Here is a 26,824-nt window from a genome sequence, read left to right on the forward strand (position 1 = left end):
CATGCAAATTCCTTAGGTTAATCATTGGAATGCTATCGTCCATATCATATATGCCTCAAAAAGGCTCAATGACAAGTTCTACTTTATGAAAATAAAAACAATACTCTAGTATATACAGATATTGTTATATTGATTGGAAATACTTTCTATTAGAAGATATTGTGTTTTCGTTGAAAAAAATATGGTTTCTTGAAAAAGTAAAAAAAAAAAGTAAATGTAATTTACCTGATCAATTGTTGAAGTTGAATACAGGAGAATTGTATCTTTTATGTGTGAACTTATCTGAGTAAAACAATTCCTCCAAGAATTAGATTTGAGATCCAACAAATAAAAATGTAATCTTATGGGAAAACCAAACACATAAAGATTATTTGTCAGTTAATTTGATAGCAAAGTCACTGCCTAAAGAAGTTAGTATTATGTCAGATCTGATTATCTACCTATAAATGTGTAGAAAAAACCATCGAAAAGACCTCAAATTGAATTTATGTTTCAAACTTGATCATCAATGTGTCCAAACTTGAAAAGAAGTGATAGAATAAATTCAAAATAATTCAAAAGTCATTAAGTAATACCTATTTGTACCTAAGATTACTTGTTTTTTTACTCTTTGATTTCTCGTCTTTTGAATCCAAGATCAGTTGCATATTAATATGAGGTTTAATACCTATTTTGGTCCCTCGTTTCGTAGGGTTTGTTCAAAGTTGTCCTCCTTTTTTTCAAAAGTTCATTAACATCCTACTTTTCGCAAAAACGGTGCACGTTAGTCCTTTTTGCTTACGGCGTTAGAAAGATTAACGGTAGAGTTGCTTACCTGACGAAACCTGAATTAGCTGTACAGTTTATTATTACGTGGCATTCTTAGTTTTCCCCTCTTTCCGCTTCTTTCTCCTCCCTTCGCCGCTGCACACCGTCTCCCTCCTCTTCGCCAAACCCTAACACCACCCCTCCATCCTCTACGCCAAATGCAAACCCTCCTATGACATCGACACCTTCTTCTTCGACAACGTCAACCCATTAGAAGACATTCACTTCAACCCACCGCCCCCGGAGGGATTTGTCTCCCCTCCCTACACTGTATTTCTAAACTGTTTTGTTTGTTTTGAGTGCGGGAAGGGCGAGGAGATGGGGCGCAGCGCAGTAGCGGAGAGAGCGGAGGCGTACGGGGCGACGACGATCTTGGTTTACGACAACGGTGAAACACTGAGATTGGAAGATTGTGAGGTTTTTTACGTTAAATTATTTATGAAGCAATGTGCAATTAGGGATTAGGGTTTGGGAAGAGGGGAAAAGGGGATTAGGGTTTAGCGTGCGATTATGGATTTCACAATGGAGAAGAAGGAATTAGAGAACAACAGTGCCAATAATCCCGAAAACGCTCATCAAACAATAGATTCTTCTTCTCAGTTAACGTTGGTCTTCACCCTCTGAAGGTTTTTCTCCCTCACTTTGATTTTTTTGAATCTTGGCAACTGAATTACAGTATGATTGGTTAATGATGAAGATGAAAAAGTGTAATAAAGCTTTTGAGTGGAAAGAGGACTGCCACGTGGCACTCTCTTATTGGCTGAACTTGCCAACTAATTGGACTAATTGGACAGGTCATCTAATTTTGGCCACCAGAGCAACTTTGCCGTTAGTTTTTTAACGCTGTAAGCAAAAAGGATCCACTTAAACTGTTTTTGCGAAAAGTAGGACGTTAGTGAACTTTAAAAAAAAGGAAGGACAACTTTGAACAAACCTTACAAATCGAGAGACCAAAATAGGTATTAAACCTTAATATGAGCATCTAAGGGAGACCGTTTCAGAGTCTCAAAATATATAGTTCTCTTTTTCTTCATTTCCTCAAGTAATATATAGAGGGAAGGGAGTAAAATAAAATAAGATTCTCCTGCATTAAATTAAGAGATGCAAAAATTATTTTGTAAAAACTCTCGTGTGGCTTTTTAAATAATTAATTAAATTTGTACAATTTAACTTGTGAAATAAAATGCATTTAGATTACCTTCTTACTTTTTCTATAATCGTTATACAAAGGCAGGCTTAACGGCCATACATCTCAGCCTCAATCAAATAGTCACCAGTATGCGAACAAGCAACTGAGGACCTTTCACCAGAGAAATGTTAAGGATGCAAAATCGGATGATTTTAGTATTTTCCTCCGCATCGGGAAGTGTCATTTGAAGCACATCTGGAGTTTAAGATGTAAACGTTTCAGTGTCAATTTATGCAGCCATGGCACGATAGTAAAGTTGCGAAGTAACACAACGATGGACAAATAGAGGACTATGTATGATCTCCACAGGTAAAAATTCCAGCAAATGGAAAACATGTTCAGAGAAGGCAGTCATGTAACTCATTATAGTAATTATATCCATTCATATAAAAAAGTAGCAGCAAACATCAGGCACATGTCTCCAACAAGTATTCATTGGTTGCTTTCACATTTTTTTATATATTAACACTTCTTCCAGATCGGGGGGTAACCATAAATAGCTAAAACATTCACGTCTGCATGTTGTGGCAGCCATTAATCACAATGACAAAAACAGATTCAATGCGGAAAAAAAGATGAAGCATCTGCCATAATAAAAATAGTTTATAAATTTAGCTGATGTGACGGCAACATTAGAGAAGCGGTGGGTATTGTTTTGCCTGCTGCCGGACCCTTCTCTTGTACTCTGCTGCATCCTGCAAAAAAGTATCGCCATGTTAAAACTAACCTTAGATATTAAGACAATGAAGTCTCCATCCACCCACTTCACTGTATAGAAAGAAAAGAGTAAAAATATGTCTTATAAGGATAATCTTATCCATAAACACATCAAAGATGAATATAATAAATTGAATTGAATTCTTTACATACTAAAATCAACTTATACACATCAACTTTTGAAAACATTAGACGATTGAACACTTAGCATCTTTTGCATAGGTTGATTTTAACTTATGCAAGAAATACAATTTACTTTACTTCTTTCTCTTACATATGTTTACAGAGAAGTTTATCCAAATAGAATCATATTACAACATCAAATAACAATTTGCCAACACCTATTCATCATACACAATGGTCAAAGTCCTAACATTCAAGCATGCGAGCTGTCATAATAACAATCCTTAGAACGGAGGATAAATAACATCTCAAAACATATTACTACTTTGCCTTGGTTAGTTGGTTTATAATAAAATCATACATTATTTACACTTCAAGAAATATTAATAAAATAAAAAAGGGATAAATGCCTGGATGAATAGATGATAGCCTTCTGTCTGGGCAGGATCAGCAGGATTTGGCTGGTCAAGCAAGTCTTGGATACCCACAAGAATTTGCTTTACTGTTATGGCTGGTCTCCACCCCTGTAAATAATAATGAACCTATGAATCTGTTTGCTCACAAATTAGTTTCAAGCAGTCATCCAATTACCAATAGAGAAGTACTTACACTATCCTCGTTAAGTATAGACAGGCACACAGTCCCGGAAGGATAAACATTTGGATGGAAGAACCCTTGTGGGAATTTACACTTTGGCGGCTTGCTAGGGTAGTCTTCACTAAAGTGCAGCGTAAGTGGGAAGTAGCCACCCTCCCAATCAGTCTGAAGCAAATGAAACGTAAATTAATATGAAGTAAATACCAGGCTCATTACTCAACAAGTTGCTTAATTCTTTTGCAAATTCATCCAAGGTACACAAGCAAGATATGGTTCATTTCCAATAAACTTTCAACCATAAAGTATTTGAGTTACCTTTTGATAAGATATATCAAATGCAAAATAAGAAATTTCTCACTTCCGATTTCTAAACCAAAGTATCTCACTCGTACCAAAAATTTCATTTGCAAAACTATGATGCAAAGGGACAGCATTAATACAGACATATCATTTCATTCAGATTCCTGTATAATGAACTATAGCATTAATGCATGTCTTTGCATTTTCCCATTCTTGTAGGATATTATAGGGGGCTGTTTGAACAGCTTTAATGAATGATTTAATAGATGATCATGTTTTGATGCAGAAATGGTTAAATATTTTCCAATGAACCATGCACGTTTTGGCACCTCTCTTCTTATGATGTCAAAACCCCTTGAGTCTAACCCCTCAGTGAATACCTGGGAATATAAAAAGTCATGTCTACCAAAGTGAGAGTCAATACTCAATATGCATACAGTTTAGTCCAAATCCTAACTTTGAAGATTGCTATAGATTGTTTCATATTTTATCAGCAAATTCATATCTATGTTTTAAAAATGGTCCAAAGCCACAAGTTTGCCACAATATCAAGTTAAAGGAGTCTCTGTAACTTCAATTGTAACCACATTGACTACATTTATCTGAAATTTCCCACAACATCAAGGTTTGCAACAAAACCCCAACCACAATCTAAATCCTTGGTTGTGATTTACATTAAGACGTAACAAATACGTCAAAAAAATGAAAGATAAGTGAGAGATATGCACCATGTGAGAATGAGATGGATTTGCTTTTATGAGGAAACAAATAACAACTAGGGAATGGTTTGTCAACCAAGTTCATGTAGGTAATAAGCAAATGTGTTACGAAATCTTTTGAGGTATGAGAAGAAGTAGATTGAGAAACCCAGCAGGGATGTAAGTATTGAGGTCCTATGTCAACTTAGATATGGTCAAAATAGAGATTATAAAGGCTTGAGCAACCTTCATCTTGTGAAATTATTGAGTCGATTTAGACGCAACCAAAATTCAAGACGGTATGGACCATCCCTCAATTGCCCAAAAATTCACCTGCCCCGCCACTTTCTTTAGGCAATATTAAACAGTCAATACTACTATCTCCTTCTCATCGTTCCAGATGTACACACTAGGCGTGAGTCCATGCTCCAAATGTCCCATCTAAGGTGCGTCGAGATTCCATATAGACCATGGGTATGCCCAAAATAGGCTAGGGCAATCCTCACCTAATGAGTTAGTTGATTGCCAGATGCGTCCCCTTTTTTAATTATAAATCCCCATTCCAGAACATGAAATCAGAGACAATAATCACAGGATCAATCAACCAAACCTCGAAGACAACTCTTCACGCTGTTGATGGCAAAATAATCCAACTGGTTCAGCTAACCAAACCTCAACCACATTTTTTCGTGTACAGTGGTCACACTGAGGTTAAAACCAACGTTTCATCATACTAAACAAACCCCTACCATTAGATCAATCCTAATGAGAACCAAACCTCAAACACTGCCCTTCGCAAAAGCAGACATTACATCAATGTAGTTTATTGAATGTATTTATTACAGTCTGAAAACTAAATTTTGAAAATAATATCAACATCTTAAAATGTGTTTTGGAAACTAATTTCTGGAAAAGAAAAAGGTATTTTTAGAAAAAAAAATACAAAAAAAAAATCTAAAGGGATGTAAACGTAAAACAAGATGCAATTAGCAATTGACCAACTTTTAAGGTTGAGAATAGCCCGCCTCAATTCAAGAATACGAAGAAGGACGAAGAGTAGGCAAAGGAGATTCGCTGGTTCGGAGTACCAACAGAGATAAACATTACAAGAACAGCTGTGATTTCATAATCAAAAGCAAAGAACATGAAATTTGTAGAATTCGATTCATAACAATCAGCAAACGCGTAACGTATAAAAGACGAACGCGAAAACACACCCCAGCCTTTCCAGGAATTGTGCAATGCCACACCATCAAGTTCACGGTTCCGTCAGGCAGCGTCTCCGGCTTCGCAACAAAACCCTAAATCACAAAAGAGAGAAAAAGGTGAAAACAAAAACGTCCCCACTGAGAAAGGAAGGAATCGATTAGAAAGAGTTGTACGGACATGAGGATGGTTCTTCCGCCACGACTTGCGCTCTTCGGTGAGACGTCCACGAGCAATACCACCAGACATCTTCTCTATCTCTCTCGAGTCACGCAACGCAACACTTCACTCGCTCCGAGTCGGCTCAGTGTTTCCCAGTTCAATAAGCACTTTTCTCACTTCCTTCCTTCCTTTCTCCCTTACCTCCTTGGCATTGCGTTGTGGTTGTGGGCAAACGCGGCATTTTTTATTGCTCTGCCTCCCATCGAACGTACGGTCCTGATTCCATCTTAGATTCTCAGGGGCAGCCACCGGTGTTGTCGTTTCTATGTTTTTTGCTTTTTATTATTTTTTCTTATCATATCCTTAAACCAAAGTCAATGCATTATTGTATAGAATATATTTTCTTATTTATATTTTTATTATTAATTAAAATTGAGTGATTCTTCCTCCAAAATTACTATAAATCTAATAAATTTGCATATGATTTTATAATTTAAAACATTTTAATTAAATATAAAAAGTGCATTAAAATACTATGATATATAAGTCTTTCGTGTTTCCCCTCTTGTATTATTGTACTTATTCCTTTTTTATGTATATTTTGTAACATCGCGTGAGAATCACGCTGTCATAGCCCACACCCCGTTGACGTGACATATGTACCATCCGTTTTCCAAAAATTGACTAACCTAATTTGGGATGCTATCGTAACTTTTTCATCACACCAGTAATATATTTTAAAATTATTTCAAGATAGATTTCATATTCTTTTCAAATAAAATATAAAATTAAAGAAGGGTGAGCATTTATATTGATTTATATCATTATATTAAAGAATCACTTTATATATACATATATAAAGTAATCTAATTGAAATAATTATTTTATTAATTGTTTCGAAGTGGGGTTAATTTCAACTTTCACGAATAGTTCAAAGTCATGTGTTTGGATGAGAGAATAAATTTGAGAGAGAGAGTGATTAATGGATATGAGGAATTTGAAAATAAATTAATTATTATTTTTTTTGAATAAATTTTAAGGTAAATGAAAATAAATTTTTAAATAAAGTTTGTAAAAATTAGTATAAAATTTGATTGATGTGACAGATAAAAAAATAGTTTAATTGGTAAAAATTGAAGATTATTAAAATATTTTTAGTAATAAAAGTAAAATAAATTAATAATTATTAATATTATATATATTGTAAAAATTATTATAAGAAGAAAAAAATTAAATAAAAAAAATTGTATTTAAGTAAAGTGAAATAATTGTTTTTAAAATATAATATGGAACTGAATCCCTTAACTAAATCGAATATGGTGTTGTGTTCACTTTACAAAGAAGCCGGAACCAAATCCCCTCTCCTAGAATTGAATATGGTGTTGTGTTCACTTTACAAAGGAGCTGAAAGCGAATTCAATCTCTTAAAATTGAACATGGTGTTGTGTTCACTTTACAAAGGAACCGGAATCGAATCCCCTCTCTTGGAACCAAATACGAGGCTTCATGACTTTGCACACAAAACTGGAACTCAACCTACTTTTTCTAAAACCGAATACGAGCCTTCATCACTTTGCACACACAGGTGGAACCGAATCCACTCTCCGTGTAACATAATACACCTTTCCCTAGATTCGATTCCATACTTTGCATGCATTTCAATTAATTATAATGACTTTTTGAGTGAAATGGAAGGAGGGCAAAGGAGGTATTTCACTCCTAATCCACACAAATCACATGGCTTGAGCGAAGATGGAATAAACCCTTCATCCCACAAATTCATCTTCATCCATTGTTGTTTATTCGTTAAAACAAACACAATTCAAATTAGCAATCTATCTCTCTCAATCACCGTAAACAGTGTAATCCATTAATCCGAACACAACATAAAAGTTGTTTCTTATTTCGAATCCTCTTTAGTCATTAGTCTAATACTATTTGAATGACACTTGCAGAAGATGTTCTAATGTCAAAGTCAGTTCGAACTTGATAGTTTAGATATTAAATGTATATTAAAAATAATCATATACTTTTTTACTTCAAACTTGTATTTATAGATTTTGATTTGATCAATAGGCTAATTACAGCTTAATTGTTAGTAATTACACTTTGTTTTAAGTTGTATATAATTATGATTAATCTTGTCAGAGGCTCGACGTTCAATTTTCCTCTTAGTCGTGTATAGATACTAGATATCGACCGTCATTTTGTGACTGACTGAATGGTCATACGATACACTAACTTTATTTTTTAAGTTGTATTTTTTAATGTTTAACTATTTTTTAATATAAATACTTTTTCAAATTTAATCATTTTTTCTTAATTTAATATTTTCTTATAAATTAACTATTTTTTGAATTAAAATAACTGTTTAAAATATTAAAAAATTACCTAAAATAGTAAAAGTTAATAAAAATAAATTATAAAAATTATTTATATTTGTTTTTGTGATTATAATTTTATTATATTTTGTTATTATAAAACAAAATACACATGTACATACATGATTATTAAACTGTTGTAAAAACATTATTACCTTAAATAATAATGTGAACTTATACTATGTCCAAACCAGAAAATTGGTTTGACGTGATTAATGTGAATAGTCCTAATTGTATTTCTATTTTTTTTTTTCATTTTTATTGTTTTTATTGGTATGATTATGCTAGAAAATTGTTTCATCCAAAAAATTTAACAGTTTTTCAACTTTTTTGTCTAGGTCCAACATCTCTTATCATTAATTTTTTTAGGTTGTGGATTTGTTTACGAAGGAAAGATTATTTTTGTTCTCTTTCTTATCTTAGTTGTTTTGTGTACTTTTTAGTCTTGTTATATATTTTTTATTGTAGTTTTATCAATCTTAGGTAAATATGTAAATTTAAGTTTATAAATAATTTGATCTTAACTCATATAGGTTGGAATTAGAAAAATTCATAAAACTAAAAAGTCTGACACTAAAAAAGTCGATTGGAGTTAAAATATTTTCAAAAGCCTTATAGGTCAAGACACACCCATAGGTCTTCTTTTTAAAAAAAATATTTATTTCGAATATGTCAGACCTCATTAAAACGCATTCTAAAACCCTTCTTAGTGAAAGCCAAGTGTCAGACGAGAGTTAGAATTTCAGAGAATGAAAAACAAGTCGCTGCAAAGAATTAGACGTTCGGTTTTAGTTGATAGAAGCAAAATCTAAGTTTCAAAAGTTTACACCATTCTCTGCATGCAACCATTTTCCTCTCTGATTCCCAAAACTCCATTTTCTCCTCCTTCTCACTACATCTCATTCATCTTCTCTCTAAAGAAACACTCATCTTTTCTTCTCCGATCTCCGTTCAGGCAACGTAGAATCACTCCCGGCGTCAAGGGCTTTCGTTTAAACCGATTGGTTTATGATTCTGAACTGGTGAGTCTCTTTTCTCTAGTAGGTTCCGTTACGTTTTGCATGCAACTCCTTGGTTCTGGTCGTCTGAGTGGTAGTAGTAGTCTGAGTGTTTCTGGTTTTCTCTGTAGTTCTGTATTATTAACAATGTGATCGTTGAACATTAGCTTTGTGGTAGAGAGAAGTTTTATTCTGATTTGTTTGAACGTTCATCTACTTATCGAGGTAATGGAAGCTTATTTAATTTAATTTGTATGATTATGTGTGTTGCATGAACGTGCGTTGACTTGGCTGAATTAATACATGATGGTTGATATGTTTGAATTGTATGAAGTATGAAAATTGATTATGATATGAATGTATAAGTTATGAAACTATATGTTAAGAAATGAGGTGAATATAAATGAATTCTGAAAATGAAATTCCACTATGATAGTGTATGTTCGTCACTAAACGGTCATTTACGGTTCGGTAATGTTAGTAAACTTGGTTAGAATTGGATTCTTTCATTTGGAAAGAATCTTAGTTGAGGACGAGCGTCTCTTTGTGTTGTAATACTATGCTTGAGCGTTCGGCCAAGTATAGTTGTGACTGAGTATTATGTGATAAACTTAATTTTATATATATATATATATATATATATATATATATATATATATATATATATATATATATATGTATTTGTATATTTTAGTTATTCTTAAACACTACCCAAATAGTATCTGATTATATTTATAAAACCTATTCTATATAAATCTAGTAGCACTTGGTCTTATATCAAGTGTTCGTTCTAAGCAAGTGTTTGGTCTTACACCATGCACTCGTTCTAGTTCCTTAAGTCAACTTCATAATAAGAGTGTTCGTTCAAGCCCAATAGGGTTCGCTCACTATAGTGTTCAGTCTTTGACTGACATTCAGATGGTTATTAGTGTTTAGCTACTTCAAAGGCTAAGTATATTTATTAATGTTCGGTTTCATCATGTAAATTCTTATAAGTATTATTCTTTGAAGTGCCTGTATTCATTGGTTTTGGCCTAGCGTTTTAGTAATCGACCTCATCTTTAAAGTGTTCATTTTGATCTTCCAAGAGTCAGTTCATTTAATTGACTCACTTTGTAAGTAACACTCATTCTAGTAGTTCTTGTCATATATGATCTTACTCAGTTTCTTTTTTTCAAACCGATGGTAACCTTCTTTGATCTTAATCTGTTCTGGAATTGGAGACCTCTCGGTCTCGTTCCAAGCGTTCGTTATTGTTATGAGTTAGAGATGAACGTTCGGTATTTAGTACCCTTAGTGATCCTTGTACAACTGGTTAACTTGAGATGATTGATAAAGAAAGATGAAGAGAATGCGAATTGGATGAAATGTGTTGATTTATGGACGAGCGTTCCGGGGAGGAACGACTCATGAATGAATATTGGAACTGGTAAAGTATGAATGTGGGCATGCTAAGCTGGCAGTTCATTCTGATATTCCGTGAGTACTCGTTCTCACGTAAAGGAGGGTAGGTCATGTGTGGGAACGGTAGGAGGTTCTAGTCCTTAGGGTTACTTTGGACAGATAGGACTAACCTCGGGTGGCAGCTGTTGAGGGTATCCCAGTTACTACATCACCCGGGTGCACGAACGCCGATAGCTACATAGATTTCATACAGTCCGGACAGTTAGTCTAGTATTAAGTTTTGTATGAACGTATGATGAAATATATCTTTGTGTTTGATTGTGTGAAAATGTATGTTTATACATGAATTAAATTACATAAGTTTACCCTGTGTTTTCCTGTCTTGTCTTGTTTTGTACGTTCGTCTTGTCATTACAATGATCATCTGTGTGGATGTGAGCAGAAGGAGACGAGCTGTTGGAAGATGCGCTGGAAGAAGACAATCTGATCGAGGTAGAAGTGAAGGTCGAACAGTAGGACGTTCGGTCAGTAGTTAGTTTATAGTAAGGTGGTCGTTCGATCACCTTCCCTTTTGTTTAGTATGATCGTTCGGTATTTTTTTTTTTTTGTAAACTGTTCGATCAGGTTTGTACCCTTGTACAACTTTACTTTCTCGTATTGCTTTGTAAGGCCGTTCGGCCATAACCACACACTCTTCTTAGTGTAAGACTGATCTGTATATTATTAAATGTTAATATTCTATTATATAGTTTTTAAACTGTATTTTTGGGATGTTACAAAATACAATAAAAAATACAATTAATTCTTAACTTGTTGTAAATCTAATTATTTTTAAATTGTCAATTAATTATATACAAACAATCACCTTATATGATTTCAAATCTGAAAATATACTTTAACACCCATAAAACTTTACATTTATTTAATATTACTATTCTTTTTTTTTCTTTTCATTTCTAAAAATATACCGATTTTCTCTTTTATAATTATTTTTCCATGTATTTGAAATTTATATATATATATATATATATATATATATATATATATATATATATATATATATATATATATATATATATATATATATATATATATATATATATCACTTTACTTCTCCAAATGTAAGAAAACATAAACATTAATTAAAAAAATCAACAAAAACACATTTTTTCACAGTAAAATCCTTTTATGTAAGTTTGTTACATTTAATATAAAAAATGCATTTTATACTTTGACGGTAATTATAATATATAAAATTAATTTTGTTGTGGTGTCAATTTAATTAACTAAAATAAAAATTAAAAATAAATATATTAACATCAACATTAAAAATTAATTAAAATAAATATTAATCAATATAAAACGTTAATCAAAATAAATAGTAAAAATAAATAATTTAATTAACTTTAATAAATACTAAAAATAATTATTTAGTCTTAGTTTAAACATTAATTAAAATAAATATTGAAAATAAAGAGAGTTGGGAAGTAGGGATTAAAAAGTCTATATCAAGATAATATTATAAATCTCAGATATAGAGACATTTATTGTTTCTCACCATTTTCTTTCTCTTGTAAAAATAAGAAATAAAATGACTATTTTATAATTAATTGTTCATTAAGTGTGATCACAATATAAGATAAAAGAAAATATTCTATAACAACATTTATTAAAATAATATCATTATTCTTAACACACCTGTTAATAAAAACATATAAACCAAAAGATAATGCTAGTTTGTTTTCTTTTTCGTTTCATCTTTTTATAATAATATCAAATTAATGTTTTGAACTCTATCTTCACAAAAGTTGACTTCGATATATATATATATATATATAGTTTATGACATAGATTACATCATTCCAAATTAATAAATAAATTATAGTCAAAATTAAATTATATATTATATATTTTATTTGATAAGATAATAATAACTATGATATTAAAATATTAAAAATTATAATATATTAGATTATCTAATAAATATATAATTTTATATATGTACATATATGATATTGTTTCTAAATGTTAATTAAAGTCTTGTATTATAGTCAAACACATTTTAACCGTGATCCTAATCCACTTGAGAGAGGGCATTAGGAGTTGGGTTTTAATTTTAAGTAGGGGTCTCCTAAAAGGGTTTTTTTCAAGAATGAGTCATGGGTCAATTTGACATCTTTAATCTCACTATCAAACAATAAATCTCCAACCTTAGTTCTTCTTTCCATACACAAAAGAACTCCAAGAATAAGTGAGCGTAAAAAAGCAAAACACCAAACTAAAATGAACTTTACAAATATGAACAAGTTTTACAATAAATATAAATTATCATAAATTTTTTATGGAAATTTATAATCAAATTCCTAGCAACGACGCAAATAACTTCATGATCCCCAAGGTTGGAAGCAAACACACCAACAAGTGCACTAGTCCATTGTAAATGTTGTATCCACAGGGATTTGATAAACTTTTATCAAAAATTGTGATATTATTTGGATTTATAGTTAAAACTATTTGATTGAAAAATATGATGGTGTCCAAAATTTAAAGTTAAAATTGAATGACTCAATGATATGAAACATGTTGGGATTAGACCTCATTACTCTATTATTATGCATGGTTATTGTTTTATTGGATTAGCAAAGTTTATTTATTGTTCCTGAAAGTACATTAATTTAATCCTAACTCTATATTTGTAGCCTAAGACCTAAAATCATATAACTCAGGATGAATTATCCATGTCTTAGCGAATAGGTTGTTGCTTTAAGACTGAGACTCTATAACCAGCTAAGACATATAGATGTATGTCTATTACCTAACAACATTAAATGATTTAATTGAACCTATAAGACGAATTAGTTTTTGCCTAACTCGAGTTATATGTGCAATGGATTATTGATTAGTTAATCAGACATGAAATGTGAATTGAATCACTAACATATGAAAGAACACTTGAATAAAGCAATAAAATAACATTGATACGTAAATTCCTAGAGCTACATCCAATTCCAACACTTGAAAGTTCAACAACTCATGATGATTCTAACAATTTATCATAGGAGTTGTTGTTCATTCCTAATGTCTCCTTTATTCTAAAAGATATTACAAGGGAAGTGAGAGAGAAACTTTAGAGAGACTGCAAACCTAGGTATCAAATTCTCGATCTTAAAACAAGGGGGTTTGCCCCCTAATTTATAGAAGTTGGAAGGTTAGTTGCAACTCTAAACATGGTGGCCAATCTTGTGAGTTTTCCTTCCATGGAGCATTTCCTTATAGCTTAGACTTTGTTCTTGTTGTTCAATCACGAAACTTTCAATGATAGGTTTCCTCCATGGTTAAGCTCCATAACTTGGTTTTTCATATTGCTTCATGGTCAAGTTTTCCTCGCGTGGCTCAGACACCATATTCTTTGCTTAAGCTGTGGAAGCAAAATTTGAATCTCATTTGAAATTGTCTTTTTGTGCTCAAGTTGTGGTTCTTTGGCTCAAGCTCTTGTGTTTTGTTTCTTCCAAATTTTGTAGAAATTCATCCAAAAATGCTTTAATTTACCACATATGTTTATATCCAAATGCTTTCAGTAAATTCTAAATAAAAGGAGTAAAATCTTAATATATGCAATATAATCAATAAAAATAAGTGTTAAATGCATGTGAATTATAGATAAATGTCTAAAATGAGTTAATCTATCCACACATTATACAAACCATATATTAACTTTTAATCTATCCACATAATGTAGGAAATTCTCTTTTACTCATCTTATTACTCTTCAAACATTAGATCAATTTTTTCTACAAATTATTTATAAATTTTCTTTATAACATCATATGATAAGATGGAGTTTTATAATAAACTATGTAACTCCTAATCGTCTCACATTTTGGACAAAAAAAAGTAATTTTCCAAACATATTAAATGGAATGATATCTTTATATCAAAATTTAATGTTTTTATCATAAACCTTTTTCCACCATCTTTTTCACATTTGATTCGAAAGCAAAGTAAACATCATCATTAACTTGTTCCTCTTCTTTATTTTAAATTAGTCTTTCAATCTCATTCTCAATGTTATTTTGTCTTGTAATGCTCACTATATTGATCATCAATTTCTTTAGTGTTTTGCAACCTTGTTTTCTTCATTCACGAGTTCTTAATCTTTACAACAACTTTTATCATTAAAGTTATAACTTATTTTAGTATCATAGCCCAATGGTTATAATATAATATAATACCATCTACAATATGACATTTTAATCTAAAAATTTATATAGTATTAGTTTATGATTAAAAATTAGTGTATCATGTGACCATTCAGTTAGCCATGAATCAGATGGTCAACCTTTACAACTATCCACGAGTGAGTCACTAGAAAAACTGGACGATTAGGAAGGTGAACCAATCGGCCAATGGTTCAAACAATTAACCATAAAGCTAACCAACTTAGAGGTAAAGTGTAATTATCCATAATTCGATCATAATTAGGTGGTTAATCAAAAGCTCATTCTAAAATCTATAAATATAGGTTTGAGGTAATGAGGTAGGTAATAAGCATTTATTGTACCCTTAATATTTGAGCTACCAATGTTGAGTTAACTTTGGTCTAAGAGAATCTAAACACCTCACACCCATAAGCTCCCTTAGTTTCTCAAATCTTGTGTGTTTAAGTGGTTTGGTAAACACACCAGTCACTTGTTCTTCAAAACACAGTCACTTGTTCTTCAAAACACAATGTATCAACTATGGCCTTCTTTTGTTGACTTGATACTCAAGAAATGGAACTTTGTTTTTGTGTTTACTTCTTTCATGCAAGACTGAATTTCTTGTGACTAATAGAAGGTTATCTATGTGTTGACTTCTTCTATGTGTTTACTTCTTTTATGTGTTGACTTGGGAATAATGTCCAATTCTAAATTGTCTAGTTCTTTAATAAACTAAAAGGTTATTTGTAAAAGATATTCTCATATAAAAATCAGTAAAGATTTGGTTATTCAAGTACAATCAACTATCTCCTTACCTCCTATCTGTATTTATAGATTTCGAAATTGAACTTTAGATTAGTCACAACTTAATTATGGCTTAATTGGTAGTAATATACTTTGTGTTAAGTTCATCTCTCCATTACATGATCGTTCGGTCCTGTTTCTTAATCGTATGATCACGAAAAAGACTTGTACGAAAAAGTAGACTATTCATGTCATAGATTATATAGTCATACCATACAACATAAATCATAAAAATAACTATAGAGTGATCTTCATTAATTAATTTATTGTTGTTTATCCGTTCAAAATGTTTAATATAATGATTATTGAGATTTTATGTGGTTTAAGGAAAATGTTTTCACGCGGATGGTCTCAAATTATTAATGTATTTCATTAAGAACGATGTTAATGACATTGGTTGATTCATAGTAGTTGTTTAAATTTGTATGAATATTTAAAGCAAAATTATTTATCGTTAATTCAATTTTTTTCGTTCAGGTTTTGGGTAAAGAATTTAGCCCATTAATTCGTACCTTATCCGGATAGAACTACATATTGCACGAGGCTTGAGCCCACCCCACTGAAACAGGTAGACCCCATTGGGCTTTGATTGGATTTTTCTACCACAATTTATGTTGGGCCATGCTAACATTAACTGAGGTATAATTGCTTGAGAGGGATTTTTTTATGCAACGATGACAACTACGTTTCAACTCTGAACACTGTACAAAATACTCTTTTCTCTACCACCGTAAGTGTTTAAGGGATGTAACAGTTGTGTAATTTGATGAATTTTTATATATTTTTATTTTAAGTTTGTACAGAAAATTTTAGGCAAATGATTTCACCAATTTATTTAAAATTAGAAACAAATTAACAAACGCCATCTTAATTTTAATGGCAACAATATAATTTAGAACAGAATGATTTTAAAATAAAAATACGTATGTGTTAATTATCATAACTGAGAAAATATTTATATTTACTATAAAGGTTAAATTTTTTAATTAAAAAATTACAATAAAAATAGATAAAAAATGATATCCCATTATAAAATTGTCTATACACACGAACCGCGTAAGTTGTTCAAGTGCATGTAAACAAATCCAATAAAATAAAAGGCATCATTGCTATAGATGCAGACCCACCAACTTAAGTACCAAGTTCTCCTAAACTACAGTATATTAGTTTGACATAATCCTTTTACATCATTCTAATCAAGGTCTATATTTATATATTAATAATGTCATTATAGGTCAAAGATAGAGTGATCTTATCTTTCATCATTAATCACGGAAGTAATTAATATGCATTTATTATATATAAAATATTATATATGTATATGGTTAATTTGTATCATCTCATGAGTCATGAGACCTTTAATGAAATGTGGTGATGAGAAAGTGACAAGTGCTTGTGTTTTATTTGTTTGTTTTTGTAAAGGGCAAATTGTAAATAATAGAGCAAGATTTATGAAAGCAATCTAAGTGTGTTACATGGCAACTTGCATGTTTGCACACATGCAGATACTGACAAATGCTTTTTGAAGCTTGCACTGAAAAGAAGAAAGGCATATGATAAAATCACATACAATACAAGGCTTAAATAAATCCAATGCAATTCTCTCACTTAAAAAACTTAGTTTCTGTTCAAAAAAGTAGATGAGGGAAATTGACCACGAACTATAACTAAATCAGGACCACAATCATAATGACACCTCAAAAGCTATCCTATTACTTATCTACATCACCCACTTTTTAAAAAGGGGCAATTTTATTTATTTTTCTTAATTTTTTCCTTTTTTACATCTTTAATTACATTGATAAAGTGAGAAGTTTTAGGGATAGATGGGAAAACCGAAAGATGTTTCTCCATCAATATTTTTTTGACAATTTTCTATCATTATTGCTAACAGCTCCCGGCCTAATCATACCATTCGATGATAAACATGTTTTGGAAAAACAAAATAATAACTTTTCAAATGCTTAGCAGCTCCTCACTATTCATTAATTTAGAAAGGTGGTGTTTTTCATTCCATTATTGTTTTCATGGTTACCAAGAAACAAAGAACTGTCATCCATTTTACTCATAGCATAGGAAATACTTACAGAAAAACAGTAAGATATTATTAACAATGACTCATTCATTTTGATAGATACAGTACTTCTAAGACCAAAAGTTTAGATTATTCAGAAAATAAAGAAACATACTTTATAATGTAATACATATAAAGTTCTGCAGAAAAGGGAACATGGTACTCAATGCTATTTTTTTCACTTTTGGTTTAGGTGCCCTTTTTGAGCTCTACGGAATTATACCGTTCGATCAAATCAAAATGCACGGCGAAATACAGCATAATAAATAAATAAAATTAAAATACTAATTTAATTCTGTCCATTTTTTTCAGTCAGTATGTTTTTTTCTTATATAAAGTTTTTATTTTCGTTAGTTTTATTTAATTTAATTATTTTTATTAATACTATTTAAATAATTAATACACAATAAATAGTGTGGGTATTTTTTTTATTGTTTTTTGAAAGAAGGTTCATTTGTCAAGATCGTGTTATATTTAGTTTTATTTTAATAATATTTTTTATTTTTATTTTATTATTTTTAAGTAGAAATATTTCGTTTATTTTTAAATTAGGACTAAATTTAATTTTTATATAAATATTATATAGAGTTTTTGTTAAAATTTTTAATTTATTTTTAATTTAAAATTTTCATAAAGTATTAAATAGTTAATATGATTTTTAATCTTTTAAAATTGTAAATTTGTAGTTTTAATTTCCAGCTTATTCTAATTTTAAATCAACTCTAACTCTAAATTAGGAATATTTAATAAAAATATTCGTATATATTTATATAAAATTAAATTTGAAATGATTGATCAAATTATTTCATTTTAAAATAAAAATTAGTGTTGATAATATAAGACACTAATACCTATGATTGTTACTCACTTGACACATAGCTAACTTGACATGTAGACATCTTTCTAATTTAAGAAAAATTAAAAAAATATAAAATATAATAAAAAATACTTTTAAAAAATCACAAACTACGTAACATACGTTTGTTCTCTATTAATTATACAAACAACATTAAAAAACTTAAACAAAACTAATAAATATTAAGTTCTTATTAAAAGAATATTAAAATTAAAATAACAAAGTCAAATGAAAATAAAACTAAATTAATACTTTAACCAATAAATAAAATTTGCAACAGAAAATTTTAGCATGCCTTTTGAACTAAAAATTAGAGGTAATTTATGAAAATATGGAAAAACAGTATAAAGCGATAGATGGAATTTTCGAAATCTTTCGCAAAGTAATGTTCTTATTTGTTTCTAGTAAATGGAAAACGTTTTAAACAGTAAAATAATAAATTATATATTTTTTATTGATTTATTCGATTTGATGTGCAGTTTTTATTTAAAAAATATGTATAGATTTTGCTAATCTTTTACAAAACTTACATGAGTCTTTCTATACAAGTATATAACAAGTATTTTTATCATTTTTATTCACCTAATCAATATAATTAGTTTGAGTTTAACCATTATTAGTTTATAAGTATTTGAACCACTTATTGTCTCAAGTATTCTAACTACTTATGGTATCAAACTTAGATAACACGTTTAGAAAAATATTGTAATTTTCTTAGAATTTATAACACAAACAATGTTAAGAGTAAAAGTATATATAACAACTCTCAAATAGATAATATAAGGAAAACTAAGAGTATTGTGATTTGCTAAGATTTTTCTTCTCAAAAGAAATATATCTTTAGACCATATATAAGCGCAGCAAACTTGAGTTCACTTATTCTATTTTTCTTATATTATCCTTCTTGTATTATCATTCTTTTTGTCTTCTATAAGCTTTCATCTGTATATAACCTTTCATCTATATAGACTTTTTTGAAATATGATCGTTAAATAAGAAAATTGTCAACGAAAAAAATCAATGTAAGAGTTGTTAACTTTGTGTATTCACTTGTTTAATTAATTCGATATTCTTTTTACTTTTAAGGAGAATTATGTGTGGTGATACAGGAGTACACAAATGACAATATAATAAAGAGAATAAAGTAAATTATAAGAAATAAATTACTAATTAAAGTAAAAAAACAAATCAATAGAAATAGTAATTTAAATTGCAATAATCACTCAACTAGTCATTTGTTTTGCGGCATTTCTTAAAATGAAAGTATTATTTCAAAATTTCTTATAATTATAAAATATAAAATAAAACTATTTATATATTTTGTAGTCTTGATGCAGCCATTACAAAATTTTGAATTTAAAATATAAATAAATAATTCTTTTCTAAAACTAACTCTTAGCACTGTTGGATAAATGTCATGAGAAAAAAATTAAGAAAAATAACTTTTTAACACACTTAAAATTTTTATATTCATTTTGACATTATCTTATTTACTTTTTAGTTTACTTTTTTTTAAAATACAAAACTTTACATTTTATAATCATCTTACTCTCTTACTCTATATGAAATGTAAAAGTGTTCAAATTACCATTATTTAAAAATTAATATTTATTAAATCTCCTAGCAATAATTGATCTTTTGTTCTCTTTCTTGATTTGTTGGTACCTTTGCTTCGATAAGCGATCAATCGACGTTCTAAAAAGGGTAAATAACCTACTTCAATCACCTAACCATAAGTAAATAACCGACTTCTAATGAATTGTATACCCTTCTAACGAGTTCCAGACCCGTCTTACGATGTTATTCACTTACATCATCCTTGTCAAATATTATGCAACGTGACTCTTTTTTTTCATTCTTTTATAAGGTTTGTTTTTCACCATTATACAGGACATACTTCTATTACTCAATCCCATACTGACTCTGGATATTTTGAATTATGAAGTTAGACAACATGTAGTTAAAAGGTTAAGTTTAAAATTAAATTTTTAAGTCGGTATTAATTTATCGAAAACAACCATTTACCAGACTATTTTACTTTTAGATCAAGTTAAATAAGACGAACCCTTGAAATACCATGCTTTTTAAAAAGTAAACAAAATCAGACCCTTAAAACATAACTGATATTCCAATTTAGAGTTCTATCTTTCACTTGTATGAATCAGCAAGCAACCTAACCTTTCGTTGTAACTTGTAACCATTGAAGAAGAGACCCTGAGCTCATCGAAGAGACAAAAAGTGAGTGATTCTTGTAACCCAAAAAATGTATTCTTTTAACTTGTAAGAAAGTGATTTGCTAGAGACCAAGTCCAATCATGTACACTCCTTTTCTGGAACTTCTTTATCAGCGTAGATTGCACTTCCAAGACGAAACATACCACTGAGGTTCCTTATTTTTCTCATGACGTTCTATTTGTCCCTTCTCAATCTATGAAATTCCGAAGAATCCAATGAAAGAAAGAGAAATCGAAGTCAACATCGTAGTCAGCAAGACCAGTTTGTTGTTCGGTGTGTTTTTCAAGTAAAATGAATATGAATATGAATATATTTCATCATCAAATTCAGATAAACTATTGTTACACTTAATTAAACTATCACTCACCAACTCTTCTTCACCAAGGAAGCTGATTGCTTTCCGTGACTTGTATTTTACACGATTCAAATCTAAGCAATACAAAAAAAAAATGATAAACAAACAAATTTTATGGGTGAATCAGAAATTGATGCTCTGATCGAGAAGGACACCCCAAACCAGTTACTGCTATGTTCTCAGAAATCTTGGTACGTGTTTGGTATCTTGAAGATACTTCCAAAATAAATTAAAGAAGAAACATACGTTGCTTTGAAATATTTTATTTCACAAAAATACTTAAGTAAATCACTTTGCATAGCTTTGGATCCCTCTCCCACATGCATCAAGTCAAAAAGAAGTTACCCCAAAATATGTTACATTTTTTATTTTCTTTTCTCTTTTTGCGCATCTCAAATGGAATCCAAGAGCAACTTCACAAGTTCCCAACTCAAATCAGCCACGTAATGATAGAAATAAGTATTATATATTATTATCTAATCACAAATTATCTTGCTATAATATTTATCTTTAAAATAGTATTAATGATATTTTTTTGGTATCAATAATATATTATTCTAAAACTTATAATAGTAAACAGTAATGTTGTATCAGGAAAAATAAAACACACGGATTTATTTAATGTTGGGGACAATATGAAGTAATGTTACCAGGTCATGTTACAAACAAAAAGGATTTATTTAAGATAAGATAAAACATTCTTATATTAAGATGGTTTGCTGCGCTGCTCGTTTCCGCAACAGACGAATAAAGAAAAGTGTGTTATGAACCCGTTTTGCAACATGTATCAAATACTATTCACTTATTATTATGGTGTCGATACGTGTACTCATACATACATGTGTGTATTTTTTATTAATTTAAATTAAAAAACGAAATTAAATAAAAAATAATTTACAAAATAGTAAAATAATTTCTTAATTTAAAAATATTTAAATTTAAATTAATGATAATTTAAAAGATAAAATAGAAATGTAATTATTTTAGTTTGAAGTAACAATTACTTAATGTTTGATATATATAGACTAATGAAACACATGCGGGCATGTGTGTTAATAATTTATCTTATGATAAAAAATAATAAAATTATATCAATAAAAATAAATATAAATATTTTTATAATAAAAAATAATCTTTATTTATTTCATAAATATTTTTTATTATAAATAATTATTTTAGTTTTAAAAAGTAATTAAGTTAAAGAAAAAGTCAAATAACAAAACGGTTAAAATAAAAAAAATTCACCTAAAGGGTTAAATTATTAAAATGATTATTTTAATTTAAAAAAAATATTTTTTAAGGATAAAATTGGAAAACAAAATGTGTACATCAAGAAGATGAATTCTCTTTATATAATAGTATAGATATAGATTATTTGTATATAAGGACCTATTCAACTTGACCTTCAAAAAAAAATAATTTGTTTTATTCATTCAAACAAACTATTTAAGAAATTAAAAACATTCAATTATAAATAATTCAAATATAATGTATTTCAATTTTTAAAAATTATTTATCAAAAAAAGAAGATTAAGATAAGTTTCTTAAAATAATATAATTAATTAAAATAAGAGGATATTAATTTAAGAAGTGTTTATTTCAAGTAAATTACTTTTATTTTTAAAAATTTAATTGTTTTAGAATAACTACATATTTTTTATTTTATTCTTTAGATATTTTTATCACTTTTATTTTTAATTAAATTAATATCAATTAAAAAATACTAATTTTAATTTATAGAAATGTAAAATCATATACAAAATAAATGCCCTTGTTATATAGCAAAACAAAAAATAGTTTAGAGTGGCCTTTTACAAAATCATTTTTAAAGATTTAATTAAGTTTAAATTATCTTATAAATTTAGATATTTTAAATGGAGTTTCTATTAAAAAATTATTCTATTGAATTTTCAAAATATTTTTTATTTTTGTTTAAGTATTTAAACTGAATATTATTGTGTTTTCGTTTCTAACTCGTCGATCAATTCATGTCTTTCTTTTTTAATCTTCTCTAACAAAAATGTTAATTTGTTCTTGGACAAAAAATAAGCGTGTTGGTCGATGAATCGAAGGATATTGAAGAAGGAATGAGTGGGTTAATTGATGAGTTAGAAACTATAATACAAAAGTTATAGTCATGTCATTACATTAAGATAATAATTAAATGATAGAATAACTAAGTAAAAATAAAAAATATTTTAAACAATCAATAAAAAAAAATAGTTAAAAATGCCTGAATATATTAAACACTTCAAATTTTACAAAGCCTTATTTTAATAGTGAAGGTCAAAAAATGTGTATTGATTATGGACTTTTAAAATTCGTTTCTCCTTCGATCAACTATCATTTATGCATAATTAATGTTTGTGCACAAGGATATATGATAGAGTACACAAGAACATGCGAATCTCACTTGAGATTGGATGTGATTCAATGCTAAAAAGAATAAAAAAAATAATTTGCTCTTATTTAAAAGGTCTGATTTAGTAAAAAGTCTCATTTTAAGTCGGATTTTCAAAATTAATAGTCAAATCTCTTAAATATACTTATTGGGTGATAACTGACCTTGTGCCTCAAGCATGATATTTGGAACACCACTTTGATATTTATGAATGAATGAAAGCATTTGGGAGATACACCCCCGTTTATGAGGGTTCTTATCCCTACAAAGCTAACTTTTAGACAACTTTAAATTAGGTACTGTCTTCTTCTACAAGACCTAATTAACCTTTAAGGAAGTACACATAACTAATTTAGAACCTCTAATTAAATTAGGAGGAGACAGAAAATATACATAAAGCATTTAGCTAAAGCAAAGAAAAAACCAAATCCCCGAGAAAGGAAAACTTTGAACCCTCTTTAGACACTTTTTGAGGAAGGAAATACAATTCTTCTTCCAAGGATCCTTTTCCATGTTAATGCGTAATGTAATTAGATTCATTTTAATGAAGCTATTATTTGTTCATATTCAATTTAATTACTTTTCTATTTAATGTTCTTGTTGTTCTAATTAAAAAAATAGAAAAATATATGATTTTATAAGTTCAGTTTGAAATTGGAAAAGACAATAAATAATTTTTTTGATGAAAAGGGTAGAAAGTGAGTATTTTGATGAACATGTGAGTGAGGGCCCAAAAGCTTTGTTTTTGCCCCTTATGCTACGTCTGAAGATGGTGGTGGCTATCCTTTTCAGTCCTCTAACTTTTCATCCTCATTTATCTTTTAGCATAAAACTGCCATCTGGGCTCTGCAACCTGGGACTCCACACAACAAGGTTAGCTCCTGCACCACAAAAACACAAACCCTTTTCTTCCCTTTCCCATTATTTTCTTCCATCCACATTATTCTTCACACACTCAGACTTACCCATGAAATTCTTCACAGCAAAACAAAAATACACAACTTAATAATTTCAACCCAACTTTATAAAATTAGTTGTGAGGGCTGGTTCAATAATTTTTCTCTGCACTCAGAATTAATTGCTTATAGGTGACAAATGATTGCTCAAGCAAGATATAGTTGTAACAATTTAATCTCCTTTGATAGTTTGGTCTCACAAATTATGCTCAACACTTCAGTAAGAGAGACAAAAAACTAATTATTTCTCCTCTTAAAGGAATGATACTCAAACTATGGTAAGAATATCAATGAGGTTCTTGTAACAGAATGAATTACCCAACCATGTCAAATTATACTTTATGAATTCATATTTGTCAATATAGGCCTAATATTAGTTTCTAGTTCAACTAGGAATGGGAAAAAACGGAAACAAGTTTCATTTTTCCATATTACTTTTAAAATAAAAATTCATCACCGTCCACATATTAATATTCAACTAATACAAGATTTTTGTCTTATTTTTATCCACACTCAATACTCAATGAATAATATAAGATTTTTATCTTATTCTCGATTCCATCGATTACTCATGTACATACTCGTTTTTTTCTTTTATTTTTTCAATATCAATTAATTAATTTTTATACAAAAATAAAAATCACATGAAAAGAAATATAATATTTTAAATATTCAATATAAAAAAACGTATTTTTATAATCTTCAATGTGAAATATTTGAAAATAAATTAAAATTGTATGAAATTCAAATCATAATATCAAATAACAATCAAAATAAAAGTAAAATAATTATATAAAATATTTTACAATTATATATAAATAAAATTTCATAATAATTAAAACATCCATAAATTTTGCAAACATTAATAAAAAAGTTGACAAAGTTTAAAAGGTATTTTAAAAAAATATAAAATGAAAAAATATTCATAGTTAAAAGTATTTCAAATATCTCTTTAATATTTTTTCTTATACACGATAAAATTACATTGAATAAAATTATACAAAAGAAAAATATTAAAATAATAATAATTTAAATTTAGACGTAAATATTTTATCTCGTGATATCTTAAAATATAAAACAAGTCAAATAATAAATTATATATATATATATATATATATATATATATATATATATATATATATATATATATATATATATATATATATATATATATATATATTATTGCCATGAATATAAACATGGAAACAGGATGAGCATGTATATATTCATTCCTATCTTTATACCCATTGAAAAAATTGGGTATTATCTTGGAGTGGCTAAAGGATTTGTGAAACTTATAACAAATATATGAATGCGACCTTTTATTTAAAATTAATTTTTTTAAGTTTTTTTGATGTAAAATTATCTATTAAATTGTGGTTGTTAATTTCTTTTGACGTTAACATTGTTTTTCAATTTCAACTCGTGTTTATTACTTATTTCATTAAAGATTTCATCTACACTGTCTTCTAAAAGGTTAAATCATAACCTAGTTAATAATTCTGTAATTTAATCTAAGCAAAAATTTTAATTCTCATCAAAATATATATAGAAAAACTCATAAATCGAAAAGTATAAAAAAAATAAAATCAGACAAAAGAAACACATTTATAATCCTAACACAGATTTAAAAAATAAAATAAAAACAACATTAACACAAATAAAAATAGAAACATAATAAATTTAAATGAGGATAAAAAGATTGATACCATATTAGTAAGTGAATTTTAAGTCTAACTCAATCCCACAAAACATGCTTATAAAATAAAGTTTGCACCTACTTATATATTATAATTTGACCTTATCTCTGCAATAAAAGAAAACAACTATAGACAATGAGTAAAATTAGTAGGTGAAAGATCACATAAAAATAAAAGAGAAAATATAAATTAAAATTAATTATAAGAAAATAAAGATAACTAGTCATTCTTTTTTTCCTAGACAAAATTATAACTTGTTGAAGAAATGGTTTAACTCATTAAATATTATTTTTAATACCAATAAAAATTGACATGATAATAATTTGATTAATTTTTATTCTTAAACAGAAAGTTATAATTAATTAAATAAAGGTATATTAGTACGTACTAATTTTTTCTTTTGAGTTTTTTTTCTTCTAAAATATAATTTTATAATCGATTTAATAAAGAAATATTAGTATTAAAAAATGTATTGAGTTTTTATTTTCTGAAACATAATTTTACAATTAATATAATACAAAAATATTAGTATTAAAAAAAAATTAGGAATTTTTATTAGGTCTAAAACAAATATTTTATTTATTTTATTTTTGAGTTCGTCTTATCTGTGTATCTAATCAATACAAAAATTCTCTATCAAAATATAAACGAGTTCATACAAT

General features: G+C 28.5%; 1 protein-coding gene across 1 annotated transcript; it reads right to left on the reverse strand.

Moving 5' to 3' along the window:
• Positions 1–2,352: 2,352 nt before the first annotated feature.
• On the reverse strand, positions 2,353–6,082 carry LOC124828214 (SUMO-conjugating enzyme SCE1-like). Its single transcript, XM_047301460.2, has 5 exons — positions 5,818–6,082; positions 5,649–5,732; positions 3,446–3,598; positions 3,247–3,360; positions 2,353–2,691 (listed from the first exon to the last, which is right to left on the reverse strand). Exons 1-5 carry the CDS (start codon positions 5,884–5,886, stop codon positions 2,629–2,631), a joined length of 483 nt encoding a protein of 160 aa, XP_047157416.1. The 5' UTR covers positions 5,887–6,082; the 3' UTR covers positions 2,353–2,628.
• Positions 6,083–26,824: the final 20,742 nt, after the last annotated feature.

Source organism: Vigna umbellata, chromosome 1 (genome assembly GCF_029865625.1).
Source record: "Vigna umbellata cultivar VRB3 chromosome 1, Vumbellata_1.0, whole genome shotgun sequence".
In the NCBI taxonomy this organism is placed as follows: Eukaryota; Viridiplantae; Streptophyta; class Magnoliopsida; order Fabales; family Fabaceae; genus Vigna; species Vigna umbellata.